General features: G+C 40.6%; 4 protein-coding genes across 5 annotated transcripts; 1 reads left to right on the top strand and 3 right to left on the bottom strand.

The window, feature by feature from the left end:
- Window positions 1-888: 888 nt before the first annotated feature.
- Window positions 889-9,916, bottom strand: acer2 (alkaline ceramidase 2). The gene is made up of 6 exons (XM_037471160.2): window positions 9,499-9,916; window positions 8,947-9,061; window positions 6,185-6,326; window positions 5,551-5,688; window positions 3,072-3,209; window positions 889-2,783 (listed from the first exon to the last, which is right to left on the bottom strand). The coding sequence occupies exons 1-6, from the start codon at window positions 9,610-9,612 to the stop codon at window positions 2,597-2,599; spliced, it is 834 nt and encodes a 277-aa protein (XP_037327057.1). The 5' UTR covers window positions 9,613-9,916; the 3' UTR covers window positions 889-2,596.
- A 545-nt stretch (window positions 9,917-10,461) lies between these two features.
- Window positions 10,462-14,247, top strand: rps6 (ribosomal protein S6). Its single transcript, XM_037472983.2, has 6 exons — window positions 10,462-10,601; window positions 11,262-11,393; window positions 12,043-12,253; window positions 12,778-12,924; window positions 13,546-13,703; window positions 14,111-14,247. Exons 1-6 carry the CDS (start codon window positions 10,596-10,598, stop codon window positions 14,204-14,206), a joined length of 750 nt encoding a protein of 249 aa, XP_037328880.1. The 5' UTR covers window positions 10,462-10,595; the 3' UTR covers window positions 14,207-14,247.
- A 470-nt stretch (window positions 14,248-14,717) lies between these two features.
- On the bottom strand, window positions 14,718-16,978 carry LOC119218548 (perilipin-5-like). Of its 2 annotated transcripts, none has more exons than XM_062564655.1 (7): window positions 16,868-16,919; window positions 16,720-16,765; window positions 16,230-16,413; window positions 15,909-15,991; window positions 15,581-15,803; window positions 15,379-15,503; window positions 14,718-15,081 (listed from the first exon to the last, which is right to left on the bottom strand). In XM_062564655.1, exons 1-7 carry the CDS (start codon window positions 16,897-16,899, stop codon window positions 14,788-14,790), a joined length of 987 nt encoding a protein of 328 aa, XP_062420639.1. In that variant the 5' UTR covers window positions 16,900-16,919; the 3' UTR covers window positions 14,718-14,787. The 2 variants fall into 2 exon arrangements, with proteins under 2 accessions (XP_062420639.1, XP_037328971.2); XM_037473074.2 differs by having other exon boundaries at window positions 14,724-15,081; window positions 16,735-16,765; window positions 16,868-16,978.
- Window positions 16,979-17,665: 687 nt separating this feature from the next.
- LOC119218547 (CD209 antigen-like) lies at window positions 17,666-21,814 on the bottom strand. Its single transcript, XM_037473072.2, has 7 exons — window positions 21,676-21,814; window positions 21,275-21,420; window positions 20,330-20,428; window positions 19,445-20,239; window positions 19,106-19,248; window positions 18,419-18,528; window positions 17,666-18,327 (listed from the first exon to the last, which is right to left on the bottom strand). The coding sequence occupies exons 2-7, from the start codon at window positions 21,378-21,380 to the stop codon at window positions 18,189-18,191; spliced, it is 1,392 nt and encodes a 463-aa protein (XP_037328969.2). The 5' UTR covers window positions 21,381-21,420; window positions 21,676-21,814; the 3' UTR covers window positions 17,666-18,188.
- Between the last annotated feature and the right edge of the window lie 7 nt (window positions 21,815-21,821).

The raw sequence follows: 21,821 nt of genomic DNA, 5'->3' as shown, positions 1-21,821 counted from the left end.
TATGCAAACCCTTTTCTGCTTTCTGTATATTTGAATGTACAGTCAATCCCGTGACTAGTTTGCTGATGCTCTGTACATAATATTTTGCCTATTGCAGTTGTCTCAGTAAGAAGTAACGGTCGTTCAACTGCAAGGAATCAAATGAAGTGGATGTGGAAAAACTTTGCCCCCTGGTGGCGGAAAGTCTCACCTGGGTCATCGAGTTAATCCAAAGAACAGCTTAATTCATGTCAGAGACATCAAGATACAAAATGTATAATCGGATTCGAGCCACATTTTTTATTTATGTGTAATAGCAGCATACTGTGTGTAAAATGTCAAATAAAAACCAGAAGTCGTTTTGAGTATTTGTTTTATTGCATACAATAAAATGCACTGATAATGTAGTCTATTACAAATATTTGTCCACAAAACAGGATAAATTATGAAAATAAATATTTCTGTGCAGTTTGTCTGTTTTGTCAATATACGCGGAAAATAAACTGAGAATGATATACACTGGTTTGTCCATAAAAATGACAACTCATTGGTATGACATCATAGTCATATCTCATGCCAAGACAAACATCACGAAGCGGCGGGCAGCATTTTGCAGGCCGTGCTGTTCACATAACCTCTTTTATCGGAGCGCAATTCACACAAACGATCCACCACGCGGGTCGGATGTAAGATTCAATAACTTTTACAGCACAGTGAACGTGTGCCTGGGCACGACAACAGCTTTGATCCCATTGTCCATATTATCTCCCAAAAAAAAACTAATTAAACATTTAAAAAAAATTAAGTTACAGTTTGGCAATACAAAGGTGGTAATTATGCCAGAGGCAAATCCTTTACCCTTAAAATTTGGCTGCACATCCCTTTGAAAATATATATATTTTTATACACACACACACACACACACACAAACACTATATATATTTTTTGGGATTCAACAAAATTGTGTAGAAACTCATGAAAAGTTATGTTTTACTTTCTAAGTCATGATTCTTTACTTGACCCATCATGTATGCACTAGAAATTTTAGTAGGTTGAGTCCCTTGAAGCCTCAGCAGGAGGACAGGAGTAAAACAATACCAGTTAACGCAGCTTGAGGCAGTTTACAAGTACATTTAAAACAATGGTTTGCGGTGAAACGCTTTGGTGAAACTTGTTTTTTAGGGTTAGCGTTTAGCTGCACAACTACTAATATTCTTCCCTTTTAATTTCGACACACAATGTCATTTCTATCTAAATAAAACATACCACAGAAGACGTGGTGAAAAGAAAAAGGTTCTCCTGCTGTGACCTAGGCCTGATTTCCTTTTGCTATCCAACACATTCATCACACTGCATATCACCTGAGGAAAAACAGCATCAGATACGTTACACAACAACATTGTGTAACCTTGTTCTGTAGTTCGTTATCCGGTTTGATTAAGGCCTTCTGCACAGCGTTCAGAGCTCTGATTATATTTAGCACATCGAAAATACTGATCCGGGAATAAATAACACTGAGTTGAGATGTTTGGATGAAAAATAATAATTATAAGTTGGGAAAACTTCCCCATTATACGCTGTAGGGTGGAAGCATAGTTCATAAGTACATAATTCTCATTGCGGTGTGCATTAAGAACAATTCTTAATTTTGTGCAAAATATGTAATTATTTACTTGAAAAGTCAATCTTTTTTTCAATACATTTTGATTTCACATTCAATTCGGGTCTTTCTACTTTGGGTTTTGGCCAATATATAATTCAACAACATACAAATGATATGATCCTCAGAAAATAATGGCATAATCACATTGTTAGTTGAGAATATATGTATATACACACACACATACACACACACACTCAGTACATTAAACGCATTTCTCAAAGATTATCTTGAAAGAACACATTGGCATGCTAGCAGCAAAATATAGCACACCCATTTCAGAAAGAAGCTTGCGTTTTAAGCAAAAACTACCTTCCACAAAGGGGGCGGGTCTAACAGTGTGAATCCAATATGCATCTAAAACACATAAGGCTTTGTGTGTAACACGACAACATCGTGTGAACCAAGTTGTTGATTAATTGAGCCTAGAAAGATGAGCTAAGCAAGATAACATGACGCTTTAATGCATTAATCACAGTTAATGGATCCAGTGACTTATTGTTTTTAAATATGCTTTAATGATGACCAGACTGCACCTATGAGATGCTATACTTGTCCTTATATAGGAAATACAATACTTTATAATCTTTCTTTTTTTTAGTTACTATAAAATGTACAAAATCTTCCTCTTAAAATCACAGAAGTGCATAATACTGACATGGTGTCATAATGTAAAGCCTGAGATTAGGTTTGGAACACTGTAAAGATTTCCTGGCTTTGATACTGTGGCGTTTGAACAGTCGCTCTTTTGGCGTCATGTTAGAATAATTTTTAACACTTTTTGTTCTTTGACACAGTTGCATAAACGCTGACATGTAATGAAACGGGGAAGGAAGGAGGAACCGATAAATCCTCACCGTTGGCGTAAAGGTGCCCCGACACGGTGAGCTCAAGTGTCAGCGGAGCCGCATCGTGGCGAGAAAGTGTCAGAAGTGCAACCAGCGGAGTCGGGGCGCCTTAAGTCACCTTGACCGCAGACTTCTTGTGGACACAGAGAAAGGAAATGTAGGGCACGCCGATGAAGGCCCACTTCTCGTTGGGCCAGAACATGATGACGGGCCCTCGCTCCGGGGCCTCAGTCGCAACGTCAAAGTAGGCGAAGCAAACGCAACCCAAGTAGGAAGCCAGACAAATGAGGATGTGCCTGTAGAAGCAAAGATTTAGTTAACTGCCTGAGAAAAGACTTTAAATATATGAATGTGCTGTTGCAAAAGTAAGTGTTGCTGCTTTTACACTTGTTCAAAGACCCCTATGGTCTGTCTCTTTCACTTTTCTAAAGGATCTTAACACGATTGGACACAGAAAGGAACACTATGAGATAAAGATCTGGTTTAAAAATATATTTTAAATATAATAATTAGTGTACATGGAGCAAAATAAATGATATGACCTTACAAAAAGTCCTAATTACACCGTAACGTTTTGAGCTTACCAAGCACAGTGCAAGTAGGGAAAATTGACAGATGACCACATCTCACAGAATATCCTGTCACTGATCCAGCAAAGCAGAGCCAGTGCCCACCAGATCCCTGAGATCAGACCCAGCTTGAACACTCGTGGGTTTTCACACCTGCGAGGACCAAAGAGAGCACTGTGAAATGTGCAGAACTATGAAAACGCACAATATGCCCCTTGTTTGGGGGCATGCAATACTTAGAGCGTAGTATAAGGTATAAAATATTTTATTTGTAACGCTTTGTGGGCGTAAACGGCTGCCCGCTAAATCTGAAACTGAGGATTGATCATTATTATTATTATTAGTTACCATACAGAAAACAGTGAGCTGAAAGATGTTCAAGCGCTTCGAGGGGCTGAGGGAAACAGAATCTATTATCTATTATTTTCTATTGCTAGTGGATCCATTTCACTACCTGCGTCGTCTACTCGATCTATCCTGGCTGCTGTTAAAGTTCATTTAGTTATTGAGATGTCCATACCCAGGTCTTAAATTCTAGCCTGGCACATTTATTTTAGATAAATGTATTTTTCTCTGGGGTTTTTTGGGGGGAGGGGGGGCTGAAAGGACTGCGATCCAAGTCCCAGTCCCAAGAATTCTGGTCCCTGCCTCGTGAACAGACCACTGACCTACAGAGACAGATGTTAATGCAGGGTGCCACTTTAAAAACTATTCTTAGGCTGAGAAAAAATAAAGACAGAGGAAAGAACGCATGTCTTTAACTGTGTTGATGATGCAACTATTTAGTCACCGCGTCACATAGATTCTGCCCGTCCCTTAAGACGGAGCTTTGAGGAGCACAAGTCAGCTCTAAATTTGAGTAACCCTCAAGAGACGGAAAGAGAAGAATGTTGGGGCGGCACAAGAAGGAAAAACAGCACAATAAGATTTGAATAAACAACGCAGCAGCCACGGCGTCTCTGCATCAATGGAGAGAGAAGAAATGCTCAAATGCAGTAAGAGAGTTGATAAATTTGAGCAAACTTTTGAAAGATGTTTCAATTTAAGCAACGTTAAGCAAATGAGCTGCAGGTCCTACCAGTCGAGGTCAGGCTGAAGCAGCAACACTTTGGGAATTTGTGGAATTGAGGAAGGGTGCATTGGTGTCATGGCTACTCATCAGCAACAGGATGTACAAAAATAGATGCAATTGATACCTCCCAAAAGGAAATAGGCCATTAAATTGTCATCAATATGATGTTTTATTGCTTCGGAGAAGGTACTCAACGAGCACGAGTCTCAGCGACTGGGTTACATACTGTATACAAGTACGCAAACACTCCTTCCTGCTGACAAACACTGACGAAACCATCCCCCCCACAGCTGGACATCAGGAATAATGGGCCCCTCGGCTGGAACAGATAAGGAACATCACATGAAAACAAGGCTGCAGCGGGTGTGATGGGGAGATTCAGTCTGTTCAGCAATTAACTTGAAAGGTAAGAATGTTTATAGAGAGGATAAAACATCTATGTCTGTTTAAAAAAATCCCATATAGTAAATATCTGGTATCATATCACACAACTGTTATCTTGACAATTTGTGAATGACCTAAGTTCTCACGAGGCAAAACTATTCCTCCATACAAAGTCATGGTTTGATTTGTATTGTCCTTAATTAATGACGCCGCTACTGCTGCACAACTATGACTGGTATTATTGCGTCAACGCCACGATGTTTGTAGCGGATGTCCTATCTATACATTGCACAAGCTGTTCCTGTCCAACTGGAAGTGACTTGAACAGAAGCCAACAGTCTGTACTGTAAAACAAGCAAACGACCACTGGACCATCGGGGGCGTCTGAGGGCAAAGGTCCATCAGCCTGGACCACAGGAATTCTCTCCCACTTAGCAGAACAAAGATAAGCAACCTCCACAGATGACTGGCACATGCAGGTCAGGAACAAGCAACAGGTTGAACAATTGATGACTTAAGGTTAGAATATCGACGCGGTGAGTAAGGGAGGCAGGAAACGGAAACAGGGCAACTCTGCATTGCTGTGACGGAGAGAAGCAACACAATCACACATTAAAGGGCCTGTTGTGTGTTCTCAGGGACATTCTTTCACGTCTTAATGTCCCAACAACATGCTGTCTGACAAATGTTCCGTACAAAAGGCCAAAGGTCGCACGTTAGTGGACGGAAGAAACAACATCTTGAGACTGTTTCCCTTTGGTTCACTTATCTAATTTCCATTGCTTCTGAACACTGCTATCAGCTGCTGTGTACCTACAAATTCAAAAGTAGCTTAGCTAGAGCAAGTGGAGAATTACACCTCACTGAATAACAACCGGTTGAGGTCTTCTGTAGAATTTAGTTAAGACTCGGGTGAGTGAGGTATATGATTTATTGTATAATATGTTAATGTGGATCCGGGCTGCACATCGCTTCTCCCTCACTCACCTCTGGTGTTTGGTGAATATCTTTACTTTAACAAAGTCATCTTTTACCAACCTTTTAAGCTCAGTAATGAGGAGTACGGTGCAGGGGATGCCCAGTGTCATTAGTGACACCGAGTTGACGACAGGCTTCACGAAGGCCAGCCCTGTGGTGATCCCTGACAGGATGGCGATGACCACTTTGAACCTCGACCTGAACGGAGAAGCAAAACCAGTAAGAACAACCAAAAAATAGCAGAAACTTTGCTCCGAATGGGAAAAACCTTGCGGAATTCAGAGAGAAATCTCTTCCCAGACAACCCTGTGGCACACTAACAATTATTACACAAGAATCACGCAGCTACAGGAGGGACATTTTTAAGTGAAGGCCTGAAGTGTCACGATGGCCCCCGGGACAACCGAATGCCAAATAAAGACATGATGCTGCTTTTACTGGTGTCAACTATCTTTGACCGAACTATTATTAAACTGGGAGTCATAGCAGAGTGGAAATATCATGTGACAGTGAACTGCACCCAATATATGAAATAAAAGTGTCGGCTCATTGTGAAGCTGATTTAATGTGACCACAACATTTAATTGGAGACAACTGTGACCATTTTTTTTTGGGGGGGGGGGGGGGTATGTAACAAAAAGCACTGTTGGACACCGTCCTCTGTGTGCATACAAAAATACCGTAGGCAGCGTACCGATCCCTCCTGAACATCCTGGGCAGATATCTCTTGGGAAACCACATGGCGATGGCACACATGAGCACCCATAAGATGGCGAGCTCGTCCAGCATCTGGCCGAGAAAGCTGAGCGTGGCGTGGAAGTACGTCGATCCGATACCTGAAGAAAGACGGAACAAACGCACAAATGTTTATCAGAACAGAGTCGTCATGGACGAGAGTGTGTGCCTCTTCAAAAACACTTTGATTGGACCGCATGTGGTAAAGAAGGAGAAGTCAAAGAGATCTACGAGATTAGGACTAAACTGAATTATTCAGGGGATCGAAAGAAATGTTCTTTTGTATTTTGTACAGTCGACATGTTCCCATTTCTATCTAACACAAAACTATTTACAACAGTGATACAAAGTTAAAAAAACGTCACCGCAGATAGAGGCCACTTTAAACAGATTACACGGCTAGAGAAAATAATTATGGTGACATTCAACATTCAACTTCAGTGATGTCAGAGCGACAGGAACGAACAGGGGAATAAACAAGTTAATTGGAAAGAGCAACTTGACAACAAGTGTTAATGTGAACAGGAGTGTTAGGAGTCACTGAACGGATGGATGAGTCAGTGCCTCTTTGTTATCGCGCTCCAACAGACCTTCTACTATCAGAAGATCTCTTTTCATAACAGGAGATTCCTCCAGCGCAACGTACTTCTGTCAGAAGCTGCTAATCATGACAAACTGTCATTTCTACTCGTATAGAAAGCCTCGTCCTTTCATTTTTCTTTGGACACTTGGTCGGAAAAAAACGAGAACATTTAAGACGTTGATTTGGACTGGATATGGAAATTGTGACCGGAATTTTATGGACCAATCAATCGATCAAGAAACAAAGTCAGCAGATTAACCGATAACGGAAATAATCCAGTACTAATGTTTTGGTAGCAGACAATGCGGTCATCCAATAACAGAGATGACGGCTACGGCCAAAACCAGAGAAAACCATCTGACCACTGTTTTCATACCTAAACCTATAACGGGGTTTTTTGGGGTCAAAGTTCGGCCCCAACTACAGAGACCGTTGTAGAGAGATGAAACCATGTAATCTGCTGTGTGGGTTTAAACCGCCTCAAGACTCTTATCAACGGTTACAGTCACAGCTGTCAGACTACATACATAAAGTAAGCATTTATAGTATAGAACAATAAGTGTATGAATTAAAAAAAAGAAATAAACTGCTTTTGATCACTGGTTTAGAAAGAAAGTCTTGATCGGGGTTTGATAGAACAGACCTACTCTGATAAAAAAAGAGGGATGAATAGAAAAGTAACACAATCTGCAAATACATGGCCCATAGTTTTAGTTCAGTTGCGCAAATACTGTTCAACGGCGCCTCAGTTATCGGCCAGCAAAGCCACGCCTCAGGAACACTGGGACGTCTGTCAGCTTGTCTTCGCTGACCAAGCGCTTTCAGAATAGCTGGAAGCGAACTGGACCCTGTCATCCCTTTTCGGGCTGTTACGAACATACAGTGGCACCATTTACTACTCAAGTACTACGTGTCAAAAGAAATCGCAGCAGTAGGTTTATTCACGGCAGCAATGAATGGGCCCCAGTCACAGCAAAGCGGTGGTCTCAGACGGTGGAATTATTCAGGATAACCTAAAGCTGTAAACGTGGTCTGTGGCGGAAGCTTCAATTGTCAATGTGGGTCCCTACGTACAACTACACATGTACTTTATATACACGCACTAGTAATGTTTGAGTCTGTGGCAGCCATTACAGATTATTTTGTTATTTATTGATCTGCAGGTCATTCGTTTCATGAAGTGACAACATTTCTCTTGGTTATTACTATTGGAAAGCACGTCTGAAATGCATTACAAAACCTCCAGAGCCCGAACGGAATACATTTACATCTTTCGTAAATATTCTGTCTATCGAGCGGTTTATCACATCACTTTCATTCATGGTTTATCTGTTGATTTTTTTTCTTGATCAATCATTTGGCCAATAAAATGTCAGAAAATAGTAGGACCGCAGACCCTAATTTCACATTCCATTGAAACACCTTCAAATGTATTGTTTAGTCCAACTGACACTCTAAAACCCCCAAATATTCCCTTTGCTATAATAAATGTAACTTTTTTTTTAAAACTCAGATGACCTGTAACCACTGACCCTAGCTTATTTAAATGTAAAATTGTGAACTTAGTCAACTTAGTTAATCATCTAATGGTTTCAAAAGGGGCAAATTTGTTCTTCTATGAAATTTACACAATTTTACACAATTTAAACAATCTAGATTGCTTTGGTGTGAGTAGCCTAGTTTCGGAGATATTGTTGTTCGACCTTGTTGTGAGGAACTATCTCCTTTCAAACGTAGATCTTACGAAGCTGCTCACAACCGGGTCTGTGGATTATGTTGCAAACGGTGTTTTTCAAAATGTATTTTTCTGACACTTTAAGCACCACGAGCCTTAGGGCCACTTACTTCCATTCGACAGAGTGAATACTTCCCCAACAAGGCAACTCAAGAACAAAACAATCCAAATGGGGAAAAAAGCACTACAGGTCAGCAGAAACATAGATCATTTCTTAAATTGGTAACCTGAGCATTGAGCATTACCTTTAGGAGATTTAACGTTAAATCAACATAGAAAGTATAGAAACAAAGGAATAGTTGTAGGATTTGTTAAGTTGAGATAATTGAAGTTTCCCACATAGATGAAGAAAGACATCAAAAGGTTAGAAGGTCATCATAGACATCAATGTCAGCCAACTTACCAACCACAACCAGTAGAATCCATATGAGGTAAATCCCACTGTTGAAATGTGTTGCATATTGGCGGAACAAGCACATTAATATGGGCGGCAAAACAAAAAACAAAATGTTGCTGATCTGAAATGATAAAACAAAAAAGAAAAGCTATGAGCAAAATGAAAAAGAAAAAAAGGAAAATCACAGTTGCACCGACCGTGCAGCTCAGTGTCAACATGCTTGTTAGAGGTTGGTGGGCGAGCCTCGCTGGCCTTCAAACACACTTTAGACAGCCAGTGGAAACGAGAAAAAGGACCATTTAAGACCCGATGCTAACAGTGAACAACATGATGCTCAATGTGAAAAGATGCCCAAACGTACAGCTGTCTAAAGCTAACCCGAGGATAACATTAAAAGAAAGCAATTTAAAATAAACAACAAACAAGGCTGACAAGCCGTGGTCTGGTGTTAGTTAGCTGCGCCTGTAACTTTACATACAACTGTAAAATATGCACAAACACACACACACAAACAAAACAAAACAACAACACACATCGTTAGCTAACGTCAGAACCGACCGTGTTGTAAAATTCGGCGATGCTGGGGTAAATTAGGTAATTGCCCTCGCACCAGTCCACGTCGGAGCTGCCAGCCTGCAACTGGTCCCAAAAAATCAGATTGACGGTACTCATGTCTGGACTAGTTCTGTCGGATGGACAGTAACCGAACAGACAACACTCAGACGACAGTAGTGGACAAAAAAAAGCCTCACAACTTCTCAGCTCGTTTGTTCAGCGATAGATGTTAACGTTCTGAGACCTGACTCGACTATGTGGTAAACAACAGAAGTCGGCGCTGAGCTGCATTTTTAAGCCGTCGTCCTTCCTCAAAGCCCCTTGTTAGTCGTGACACTCGGCGCTGTGCATTGACAGCTGCTTGGTCTGTAAGCCCAAGAGTGTCCAAGCGCTGCGAGATGATTCGCCGCTGTCTACTTCCTTATTCGGTGACATGTGACCACAGCGGCGTTGAGTCCGGAAGCAGCCGTTTGTTCACAACCAGCTAAGAGATTTTTTTTATTTATTTGACTAACGTATGAAAAAAGACTGCTGCATCCGCTATTAAAATATCGGCGGAAAGGTGTAGTGTTACAACAACATTGGTAGTGTCTCTGTTTCAACCAATAAATTGATCCTAATTACATTCCTGGTAAATTAAAATTTGAAAATAAAACACATTTTCTGATTTTTCATAAACGCTCCCCCCTCCGGTCAAGGTAGTGACCATATAATGCCCTAATTAAGTCAATTCTATACTTTTATAACCATAACCAACACTTTATTAGTTCGTGTGATTTAACCTGCGGTCCAATCTTGTTGTGGTTGATTTTACATGAAAAAAAACGTTCTAAATAATCAATGTAAACAAATTAACGTAACTGCTTATAATCTATATTAAATTATTATCGTTTTAATGCAATTGTTTTTGTCGGTATTACTGTTATTTTTAATATTATATTTATGCTCTGAAATGTGTAATACCCTTCAGCTTGAGCCAAATCAGGAAAAAAACTACAGCGATTTAGTTATCGCGAGAATAGAAAAGGCCTATGTGAGACCACGAAGCGGATATCCGGTCTCTTTTTCGTGGCGGACCGTTGTTGGGCCGGTTTAGCAAAATGAAGGTACAATGCTTTCTCAACTCTAACTCTCTGTAGAAATATATTTTCTATCAAATATTACTTTGTGTTTGATGCCATGATTTTGATCTTTTAACCGAACCAGTTTAACGTAGCAACCGCAGCTCCGACTCTTTGGATGATAGTTGATTATGATGCGAGTCGGAGCTGACGAGCCTTGTCGGCAAGGGAGTTGTAGAAACATGTCGGCACAGTAAACTAAATGTGCAGCTGATTCAAGTTGCTACTCACTGCTAAGAGATGTTAAACATTTGTTACCTATATTGGATAGATAGGCTTACCCGTGTTGTCAGGTTACGTTATTCTTTTAACCGGTTGCCGTAATGTTAGCGGGATCAGGAGTGCTAACGTTAGCTAGCCCACGTAGAAGCTAAAAGGCCTCCACGCCACCGCGTTACCTCATGAACGTCAGCGCCGACGCTTTATCGATATTGCTATTTAAGGCTTTTAATTTACCCCGTTGCCAGATTCCCACCAGTAACTCCAGTTGTACCTCTCCCCTCAATGCTTCACGTTATTCCACAGCTAACATTACCTGCTACATCTACGCTACCTGCGTTATGACTCTTGATAGCCTGTTGTGACCATTCGAGAAACCATGTACATGTGTAAACAACTACACTGCCACCCTGTCCCCTTTTTCAGCTGAACATCTCATTCCCCGCTACTGGCTGCCAGAAGCTCATCGAAGTTGATGATGAGCGCAAGCTGCGAACTTTCTATGAGAAGCGTATGGCCACCGAGGTGCCTGCTGACCCTCTGGGAGATGAGTGGAAGGTAAAGGGGTGTTTAATCTAAAGACATGTTGGTAGCTACTCCGTATAACATGGTGCAGACTAACTTATTGAAAAGATATATTCTAACTGATGTGGCACACCAGTAGACCCTTTCTAACTGATCTGTAGTCATTAAGGGGGGACAGTGTGATGCCAGATTAACTGTGGAGTTGACAACAATATTCATCCCCGATCAGTGGATGTTGAACTGTACTGCTCTCTCATTGTTTTGCATATACCCATATGTAGAATATACTAAATATGTTGTTATAAATGTGTATCCATGTCTTGTGTAAATGGGATTAGTTAAATGTCCTTGGATTCTCTAAAAAAAAATAACTATTTGATTTAACTGTTATTTAATGTGTGCCGGAAAGTAGCGCAAGACTCCAACTAGACTGGACTTGCCTAGTAAGTTTGAGAAATAACCCAAGTATGCAATTGCTGGACAACCTGTTTTAATTGTTTTGACCAGTTGACTTTCAAAGGGCAGTCGAGTGGCCAACGTAATGTGGAGATGTGTATAAATTGAATTGGTCAAGTCCAGGATCTTAAGATTTAGATAGTGTTCGTTATTTTTGGGGTTTCACACCAAGCTTTTCTAACTGGAGGAGCAGAGAAGTAACGAGCTCGTTTCCCTGTGTCTCCAGGGTTACGTGGTGCGCATCAGTGGAGGCAACGACAGGCAGGGCTTCCCCATGAAGCAGGGTGTGCTGACCCATGGCCGCGTGCGCCTGCTGCTCAGCAAGGGCCACTCCTGCTACCGTCCCCGCAGGACCGGCGAACGCAAACGCAAGTCTGTCCGTGGGTGCATCGTTGACGCCAATCTCAGCGTTCTCAACTTGGTCATTGTCAAGAAAGGTAATATGAACGTTGACCATTTAATGGAAGACTCCATTGGTATAACAAACCGAGCAAATTCTGAAATTCATTGCAATACCCTTTGTAAGTTGTATTAATGGCACACCAGTAGACCCTTTTTGATTGCTCTATAGTCATTAAGGGGGGACAGCGTGTTGCCAGAGTAACTGGAGCGGCTTACCATATATGACCATGTCCAGGATCCATGGCTGGTTGAACTGTACTGCTCTCATATTGTCTAATGTGCACAATAGATATGACACTACGCTGTTGCTCAACAATGTGCTTTGTACTGATGAGAAACACTCATCACTGATGTCCACAAAGTTTTCATTATCCCACTGGTTAATTTGGGGCTCTGTGCTGCCAGTGGCTTTTTTTCTGGAGGACTAAACATTCTGTACTAAAATTGTTTCCAGTTATTGTTAAAACTCCATGAAAGCACTGAAGATGTATCAAATATAATTTGTAAGTGAACGTCAATCAAATAGACTATTTGACTCTTATTCTCATTTTCATCACAGGCGAGAAGGACATTCCCGGCCTGACCGATAGCACTGTCCCTCGCCGCCTTGGACCCAAGAGGGCTAGCAAGATCCGCAAGCTCTTCAACCTGGCTAAGGAGGATGATGTGAGGCAGTATGTTGTGAGGAGACCCCTGACTAAAGAGGGTAAGACTACAACTGGTTTTGCTCAAATTAAGCTGTGCCGTTTGGATCGATGACTAACTTTTTGTGAATATGGGTTTGGCTTCTATTGACTCTTGAAATCAAGAGCTGGGTATCTATAGATGTTGGTAGGGAACATTTTTAGCTTTTAACAAGCAATGGTGAGATAAGAAAGGTTGATTTGAAAACTAACCCTATGAAAGCACTTGGGGAATGTTGAACAGATCATGTTATAGGATAATAATTCAGGTCTTTGTACTAAAGGTTGGTCTGGAACTTAGAATTAAAGATTATAGAATTTCAGACAGATGTCAGTCCTGGGCTATGCAGTTCGTTATGATAAACATTGAATTATATATTCAAAGATGTTTTCATTTATTAAGTGTTAATGTAGAAAATATTTTAAATGGCAGTAGTCTTTTTACTGCTTAATCCTTTTACAATGTAGGACCTAAAGAATGCTGCTTTTGGGCTTTCTTTGTAAAAATACCATGAATAAACATCTGATGACCACAATTATTTTTGTACATCACCTAAACACCCTACCTGTCCTGCCCATCAACCAATTCTCTTCACAGCCACCAGCTTTTAGTTTCAAATATTAAATATCTTTTCATTTGGTAGGCAAGAAGCCCAGAACTAAGGCTCCCAGGATCCAGAGACTAGTGACGCCACGTGTGCTGCAGCACAAGCGTCGCCGCATCTCCCTCAAGAGACAGCGCACTCTGAAGAACAAGGAGGAGGCTTCTGAGTACGCCAAGCTGCTGGCCAAGAGGATGAAGGTAATGTCTGATCTAATTTTTCTCATGCCTTGTGATTTTTACTTTTGTTATTAGTATGCTGGTGGGATCAGGTCTTCTGAAAGCTGAGATTTAAACTTAACTTTTTTAATTTATTTTGGGGTTTTAGAGTGTCAGTTGGACTAAGTTAAACTTAAAATGAGTATTTATATGGACGATGCACCAGTGTTTGCCAGCTGGGCAATTTCCAACTGCACTTCAATCCAGCCTAAAGTATACAAATGGCAAAAAAGTCCACAATTTGAGTAAAGGCTGTTCTACTAAACTGTTTAACTTGCCTTTGTTATTATAAACCACGGCATTGATTCCGTAACATCTAGCTTCAGATTGTCAAATATAAAATTGTGGGCCAAACATTTTACTCAAACATGTTCCCCTTTTTTAAATAGGAGGCCAAGGAGAAGCGCAAGGAACAAATCGCCAAGAGGCGCCGCCTTTCTTCTCTGAGAGCATCCACATCCAAGTCAGAGTCCAGCCAGAAGTGAAATCTAAAACTCAAATAAAGTCATGTTTTGCTGAAAAATAAGCCTGTGTAATGTAATTTCTGTACCTTAAAACATCAGAAATGTCAAAGCTGGTTTGCCAGTTGAATTTTTGCCAGCGAATCACTTAACATGTTAGTATGTTTGTTGCTATTCTGTGCCAGAAAATGAATTAGTTTAAAAGGTTAGTGGTTGAAAAGTGCTAATTTCCAAGCGGCACAATTAGTCCAGTGCGTGGGTGTTAAACTAAAGCCCCCGGATGACAGGCCTAAATTGCATTTGTATAAAACTTCCATTGCAGGTGTTAAACCAGGCAGGACATGTTTCTCTATTTGAAAAGTCAATTGACTGGAATCTATTCTGACAAGTTCATTTAAACACAGTAGTGTATTGATTAACCTAACAGCCCATTTTCTAGGGAGTGACCCCTCAGATCAAAGTGGGCAGCATCTGGCTCAAACCTAAAATGAGTGACATGGAGGATCTGCATGTACCTTTGCCAACCACAACTGCCAGAATTCAAGGACAAAAGAACCAAATTCTTTAACTCGTTTTATTATGTTCCAACTCCAGTAAATTATAAATCAACATCCTAGAACATCAAACCCAGGAGTCTTTGCTTGCCACCTCATTCTGCAGGGCGTCTTAGCTTGTGGGTAAACCTGGACCTCTGCAGCCTTGGGGACACTTCTAGGCCTGTGAGACCTGCGTTTGGGTTCAGGGCAGCTTAACTTGTACATCTCAGCAATGAAGAAGAACGCAGACACAAGCTGATGCTGCACGTACTGAGGCAGCACTTGAAGGCTGCAGGTCACGGCCATCCAGCCTGTCTGAAGATCCTGGACCAGACCTTTAGACCTGCACAAATTCTCACTGATCTGTGGAGAAATCAGATTTTCACTGAACCACTGACATTTGAATGACAAATTCCATTTAGATACATAAATTGAGTTCTTGCATTATGTCCCTTGAGCCATTAGTAGAACACTCATCATGCAGTCAGCAGTTCGATATTAACCTCATTGTGCCACAACTAGTGTTAGTTAATATTGCCTTGATAAAAATCCATTGAAGAGTTCAATAAACTCAACCAAACAAAGCATCTATTGTACATTGGTTCTACTCTTTGGACAGTTTCCTGCACCAATGAATGTGAAACCGTTCCCATCACTCACCTGAGCACAGTGCATTTTGGAGCCGACCACGTGGTACGTCGTCCTACACAGCTTGGCGACGAGTGAAACCAGCCGCACGGTGCATCCTCTCCAGAGATCGGCTTCCACCAAATGGGCTTTTTCCTCTAGAAAGCCAGCAAGCGGATAAAGTACGGGCACGTTTTGAATGAGACTTCCAGCCGTTTCACCCTGGGAACTGTACCTGCGTCTTCCTCAGCGGCCAGAGGCCCCCGCACCATTCGGGCAGAGTCCTTTCCCAACCTGGTGGGTCTCTTTGCAAGGGGCCGGCCGGCCTGGTCACCAGCCGGCTGCGTGCTGCCGGTCACCCATGCTACCGTGTACTCTACACAGTCCCTGGTGCCGTAGGCTGCAATGCTCACCACGGCCTGGATCTCAAGCATCTTGTTCTTGGCGGTGGCAATGATCTGGGTGTAAAACAGGTTAGGGTTAGGTTATCGAGTCTGCTGTGGTTTCTTGTGCCTTTGAGGAAAACGTGTGCATTTCCCCATTAGGATTGAAAAAGAGGTCACCTGCTCTGTTGGTGTGTTAATTACTGGGAATGCAGTCTCCAGCCAGTCCAGACTCTTACATGCAACGCCATTTGCAATGGAAACTGGAAACATTTCAGAAAGGGAAGCATGGAACTCAAATATCATCTACGTCATCTTTTCCTCAACAATACAACCTAAATGATTTAATGACACATTTAAGTGCTTATTATATTAGGTAAACAGACATTTGTCTATGATTTAATTAACGGATTGGTGAAGCGATTAGTCGTCACCTTCTGTTAATCCACTGACCGTTTCCTTCAACCACAATATTGTTGGCCCCCACACCAGCGTACTCACTCTGAGGCTCCAGTTTCACCATGACGGGGGCCACCACGGCCGTCACACGGCTCTCCACCGCGTCACACACCGACCTCAGACTGGGGTGGCTGCGTTTAGTGTCGATGTACAAGACGGACAGCTTGGTGCAAGCTGAGCGAACCACGGGCAGCTTGGCCAGCCTGGCAGCAGCACTCTGCACCTTCTGCAAGAGAGATACAATACATCAATAAAATACAAATTATATGTATTAAAAAAACGATACAAATTCCACACGTGACGTCAGTCCGCAGGGGTTTACGCTGACATGAATTAACCAACGGTTTCAAACTAATTATCAAAATGGAAGACGTCATTCCCATTAAGATGGGGACATTTTATTGAAATAGGAACGTACCTCGCTGTCGTGCAAGAAACTATTCAACCCCAAACTTAAAATAGAGGTGTTTAAGAACTCATTCCAAAAAAGGCTAAAACGCCGTGTGAACACAGGCAACGAGGGTTAATCTACCTTAATTGTACTCACCTGGTTGTTGTTAATCGGCATTTTTCGTATGCTTAAGGTAAGAGGGAAAGGGAAATTATTTAATATTTCAAATTCAATCCTATAGGTTGACTTTGTGGGCTGAAAGGGATCTTGAAGGAATTGTGACACTCACCGTAGTGGGTACTGCTGCTGCTGCTGCTTCATCAGCGCAAACTGTTGCTCACGTGGTCTCTAGAACCCGAAGCAGCTCACCTGGTAAAGTAATTTGGCGGATCTCGCGATAAGTCAATGCAACCGTAAAATGCTAATATATATATATATATATATATATATATATATATATATATATATATATATATATATATATATATATATATATATATATATATATATATATATATATATATATTTGCATCGCAGAGCTTTCATTTGATTTTGTGTGTTCAATTTCTGTGGTCGGCTACTCAGCTGTAATGCTTTTCGTTCTTTTTACTGAAAAGTTACTCGGGGAATGCGTTTCTTTTTTTTAGTTGACCTCTTTGCAGAACTCCTTAACCACTCCGCAATCACAACAGTTCAACTACACATTACAATGGTGTGCACTTTACTTAATCCTGACTGTGTGGAATAACTCAGCCCTTTGGTAAGTGATCCCAAACGGATGCTCATTCTGATATCGACAACGTCAAATAATCTGGTGGCCCTCAATGGCGCAAAATGGGTCAAATGAAACCCTCCTTTACCGTCATTTCTGCTGCTGCCTCTGCCAACAGAGTCTTGAACATCTGCAGACAGCATATCCACGAAAAGGGAGACTACATAGTGTTTCAGCAACCAACTTTGCAAACGCGAATCCAATTCATCATATAATCTGTTTTTGAGACGTAGAAAACAGACTGTAAAAAAGTTATGTTGAGCACATTTAATTATTGACTTAATTGATCCGTGCAGGTTTGGTTTGATCAGATCTTAGACGGTAAACACATTGTGAACTGAAGTTTTATAAAATGTAATTATAGCTTCAGGTGTCCAAATTGCTCGAGCATATTAACAAACTCCCAGTAAAGTATTTGTGTAATTCATTAAACGAGTGGCAAAAGGTAAATTACTTTATTTGAACATTGAATTATGTTTATAGGATAATAAAATAAGCAAAGAAGCATTTTTGTTGCAATTCAAGCAACATTTTTTACAAGTGTTGATTTACATAAAATATAGATGCAGTTTGTAGGATTATGTGTGAGCTTTAATACTCCCTTTAGCAGAAGCCATATCTGAATACAAAATAGCCAACATTGTATGGTATGGTGCAAGAGGACACGTTGTAAAGCAAGCTCGCATATTTGTTTCAACGGCATGTAAATAGAACAGTTTATCAGCATAAAATACGTCATCTACTAAATTTCACTTTACAATTACTCATCACTTTCATTGTGTAATAATTGATCACATAATATGTATTTTATTCCATTACGCCCCTGCAAACACGTAGACTACTTCTCACAGATGAACTGTTGTTTTATTTCACAATTCTCATCATTCCAGGTGCTCTTCCCATCCGCTTTCAGCTGGAATTCCACACAGTCCTGCTCCCTCCCGTTAAAGCTGTTGGGCTGATCTTTGCCCCAGAACCTGCAGGACACAGAGACACATCCACAAGAAGAATGAATACTCATCGATTCTGTCCCAGCGGGTTCCAAGAGTTGTGAGCACAGTTACTTACGTCGTGGTCAATGGTGTCCCATCTACCCATTTCCACTCTCCCTCTATTCCTTCATCAGTCAGTCCAATCCAGATATGTTTTTCACTTGTATACAAGCCATTGACGAAGAGCTATGAAGGAAGAGACGTGAAAATAACATTATTGCAACGGTTTCTGGAGATTTTTTGGGTGGCCAAAAGAAAGAAGATTTTTACAGAAAACCTTTGATATTTACAAAATGCAAGGTTATGTCAATACTGTATTACAAATAAATGCCCTGCACCAGATAAGTTGTTGAAGCTGCACGCAATGCAGCTTCAACAACAAGAGCTAGTACAATCCAAACAATGTGCAAATATTAGCTCAGAATTGTTGTGGAGCAGAGGCGAGCTGTAAAATAAGAATGAGGATATTTCGTCTGTCCTAATCACTACGAGCTTCATAGTGGATTACAAATGTCCAATTTATCAATTGTTGAAGGTCCAGTGTGCAAGGTTTAGTGGTAGGGATTGAAAATTGCAACTGTGGAATAGATATCTTTATAATTAGTGACATACTCCTAGTTTATCTTTAACTAGTTTTCTACCCTAATGTATGCAATGTCAAAATCAGCCAGCAGGTGTCGCCATCTCACCGCTAAGGGGGCAGTTCACATGGTGACACTTTACAGTCATGCAGATACAGACAAATACAAACAGCTAAACAAACCATTTCGGCTTGACTTTTTATGACAGCCAGGTCGGCGCCTTTTTTTTGGCAGTATTCTCTGCTCACAGTCCAGTTGCTTTTGCTAGAAGAGGTGAAGTAGCAGCTGTACTGAAAGCTTGCCCAGCCACTGGAGCACTTCCTCGCTGAAAATGCAAAATGTGTATTACTTAAATGCAATGATATTGAGTCTATTTATGATGGGGTTTGTTGTTTTTCATTGGATGGCACTGGTCCTTTCAGTTTTTTCCAGCAGGATTTTAAGAAGGAGGCCAAATGTATTTTACGAGATTAGTAACCATTTTGAAACATGTCTCATATGTCTAAATTCCTTAAGCTTACCTGGGGTGATTTTCTTCAGTTTCTCAATATCCACCTGTATTTCACCTATCTCAAGAGTCAGGTTGTAATTTTTCACCTCCAACAGGTCTTTTTCCGCACCCATCATTTTGCAACTGCTCTCCAGATCTTGTTTTTCCTGAATCAAGGAGGTGTGAGAAGCCCGCAGCTCATCGGTCACTTTCACCAGCAGGTTGTAAGAGGCCTGCAGAGTTTCTTTTGATAACGTCAGGTTTTGGTGACTGCTTTCTATCTTCTCCTTTTCACCGTTAGAAAAGTTGTATCTGTCCTGCAAATGCTCTACCTTCTGAACCAAGTCAGTGTAACTCAACTCCAGATTGTCTTTTAATCTGGTTACATTATTTAATTCGTTCCGTAAATTGTTATTTTTTCTGGTCAGTGTGTCATGGCTGGTCAGTGCGTCATTTTTGAGTTTGATCGCTAAATCCAATTGCTTTTGTAAATAGTCTCTGGCAGTAGACAAGTCCTTGTTTTTAGTCTCGGACTGGTTGTTACTGGCTTTTAACTGTTCTATCTCTTTGCTGAAAGCAGCGTTACTGGCCTGTAACTGGCTTTGGCTCATTTTAAGTGTGTTTGTTTGCTCCATCAGTAAATTGTTATTGGTCTGTATTTCGTTTCTCTTCTTTGTTAAGATAGTGTTTTTGTACTCGTAGTCATCACGGCTGGTCTCAAGTGTTTTTTTTTCCTTTTGCAGCGTCTTTAACTCCTCCTGTAGTTTCTCTTTCTCGTCACTTGCAGATTTTAGGTTGTTTTGATGGTCTTGCTTTACGTTTTGATCTGCGGGAGATGGGAGATATTGGTAAATCTGGGATTTTACAACGACAAACATGGGGCTATTTGACAGTAAAATTGAAGAAAAAGGCTTACAGTGGACACTCTGACCTATGACCACAGCCAACAGGAGAACACACAGCAGCCCAAGAACAACTGTAGCAGCCCTGAAGGGGTTGTTTCTCAATGCATGAACTGAAAGACAGAAACAAAAAAACATAGTGGTGTTGCAAACTACTATACAAAACTTTAATCCAGGACTTCATCATTTTACAAATACACATAATTGATTATTTTTATAGAACAAAGGATAACAAAAGTTGAAAGTTTAATGTGTAACAATCCAGAGGAAAACCTTGGCGGTGTAGTTTTTAACTTCTACTTCTGCATTAACATTAAGATTAACTACATTCTGAAAATGGATATGGGATAAAAAGGAGTCTTCAAATTTGAAATATATGACAACTCTATTGATCTTATATAATAACAATGATATATTGGCAACTTTACCCACATAGACCTGATATATTCCTAAATATTAGCACTGTAGATGATAGATGTTGTTTCATGTGAAAGTAGCCTGCTTTGTGTCTTTTTCAACGCTTTCCACTAAGTCCAGCCAAAATGTCCTGTATTAACGTACTACAGTTAACTTGGATTATAGCAGTTTCCCTTAAAAAAGTTTGTGTCCATCTTTTCCTTAAATCTACCTGGCTCAAAAACTTGACCACAAATGTAACCTAATCCTGTTTTAAATTGGCTTAGTGGAAATACATATTTAACAAATACAAGCCTAATAATTTCAATGTTAAACTTTGAAGTGCTATAGTTTTTGAGAAATTTGCCTCAAGATACAATTACAAGATATTATTTCTGATTTCTGTTGATCAGATTTGAATCCTAAATTTTAAAAGTTCAAAGTTGTTGGCTGTGAATCCAAACCGGTGGGTCAAAAACAGGATATAAACCTCTGCTGAGCGTTTTGTCTCTTTTATATTATTCATATTGTCATCATTTAGAATGAAATTCTCATTTCATTACCTGAATACTGGAACTTGCTGCCATCTCCTAAAAGTTGGCAATAGCCAACTCTACTGTTGTCAGTGTCCATGTTTGTCACGGTAGAAGAGCGGTACGCAACAGACATCTTTGCATCGGATTCACGATCTAGAGTCTAGCGAGTCAAACTAAACAAACAAAAACAGTAGAATTAGCATTTGAAACAAGGGGATCTTTCCTAAAGATCTTCCAAATAATCTGTGCCCTTTCAATTATTCCAGTCAGTAAATGCCAATCTTGACATTAAAAGAATACTTTGGACCTTGCTTGACTTTTAACAAGTTTGGAACATCTGCCAAAAGGTTTTGTCGTGGTGGAACATGAATAATTATAAATACATACAATTTATACTATGAATGTATATTAAAAAAAGGAAACCTTACCTCAGTTTGTGCAGGTGATGACGCAGTGAAAGAATTGGAAATATGGAGGAAATTGTGAAGAGCAGAATCTAAAATATTGACTTGTAGCTTCACCCCACAAACAGGTCCCACTGATGCTTCAATATGATCCGCACTGACTTTAAATC

The sequence above is a fragment of the Pungitius pungitius genome, chromosome 9, assembly GCF_949316345.1.
Source record: "Pungitius pungitius chromosome 9, fPunPun2.1, whole genome shotgun sequence".
Taxonomy (NCBI): Eukaryota; Metazoa; Chordata; class Actinopteri; order Perciformes; family Gasterosteidae; genus Pungitius; species Pungitius pungitius.
Note: the sequence above shows the minus strand (reverse complement) of the source record. Positions and strands in the feature narration are given on the sequence as shown.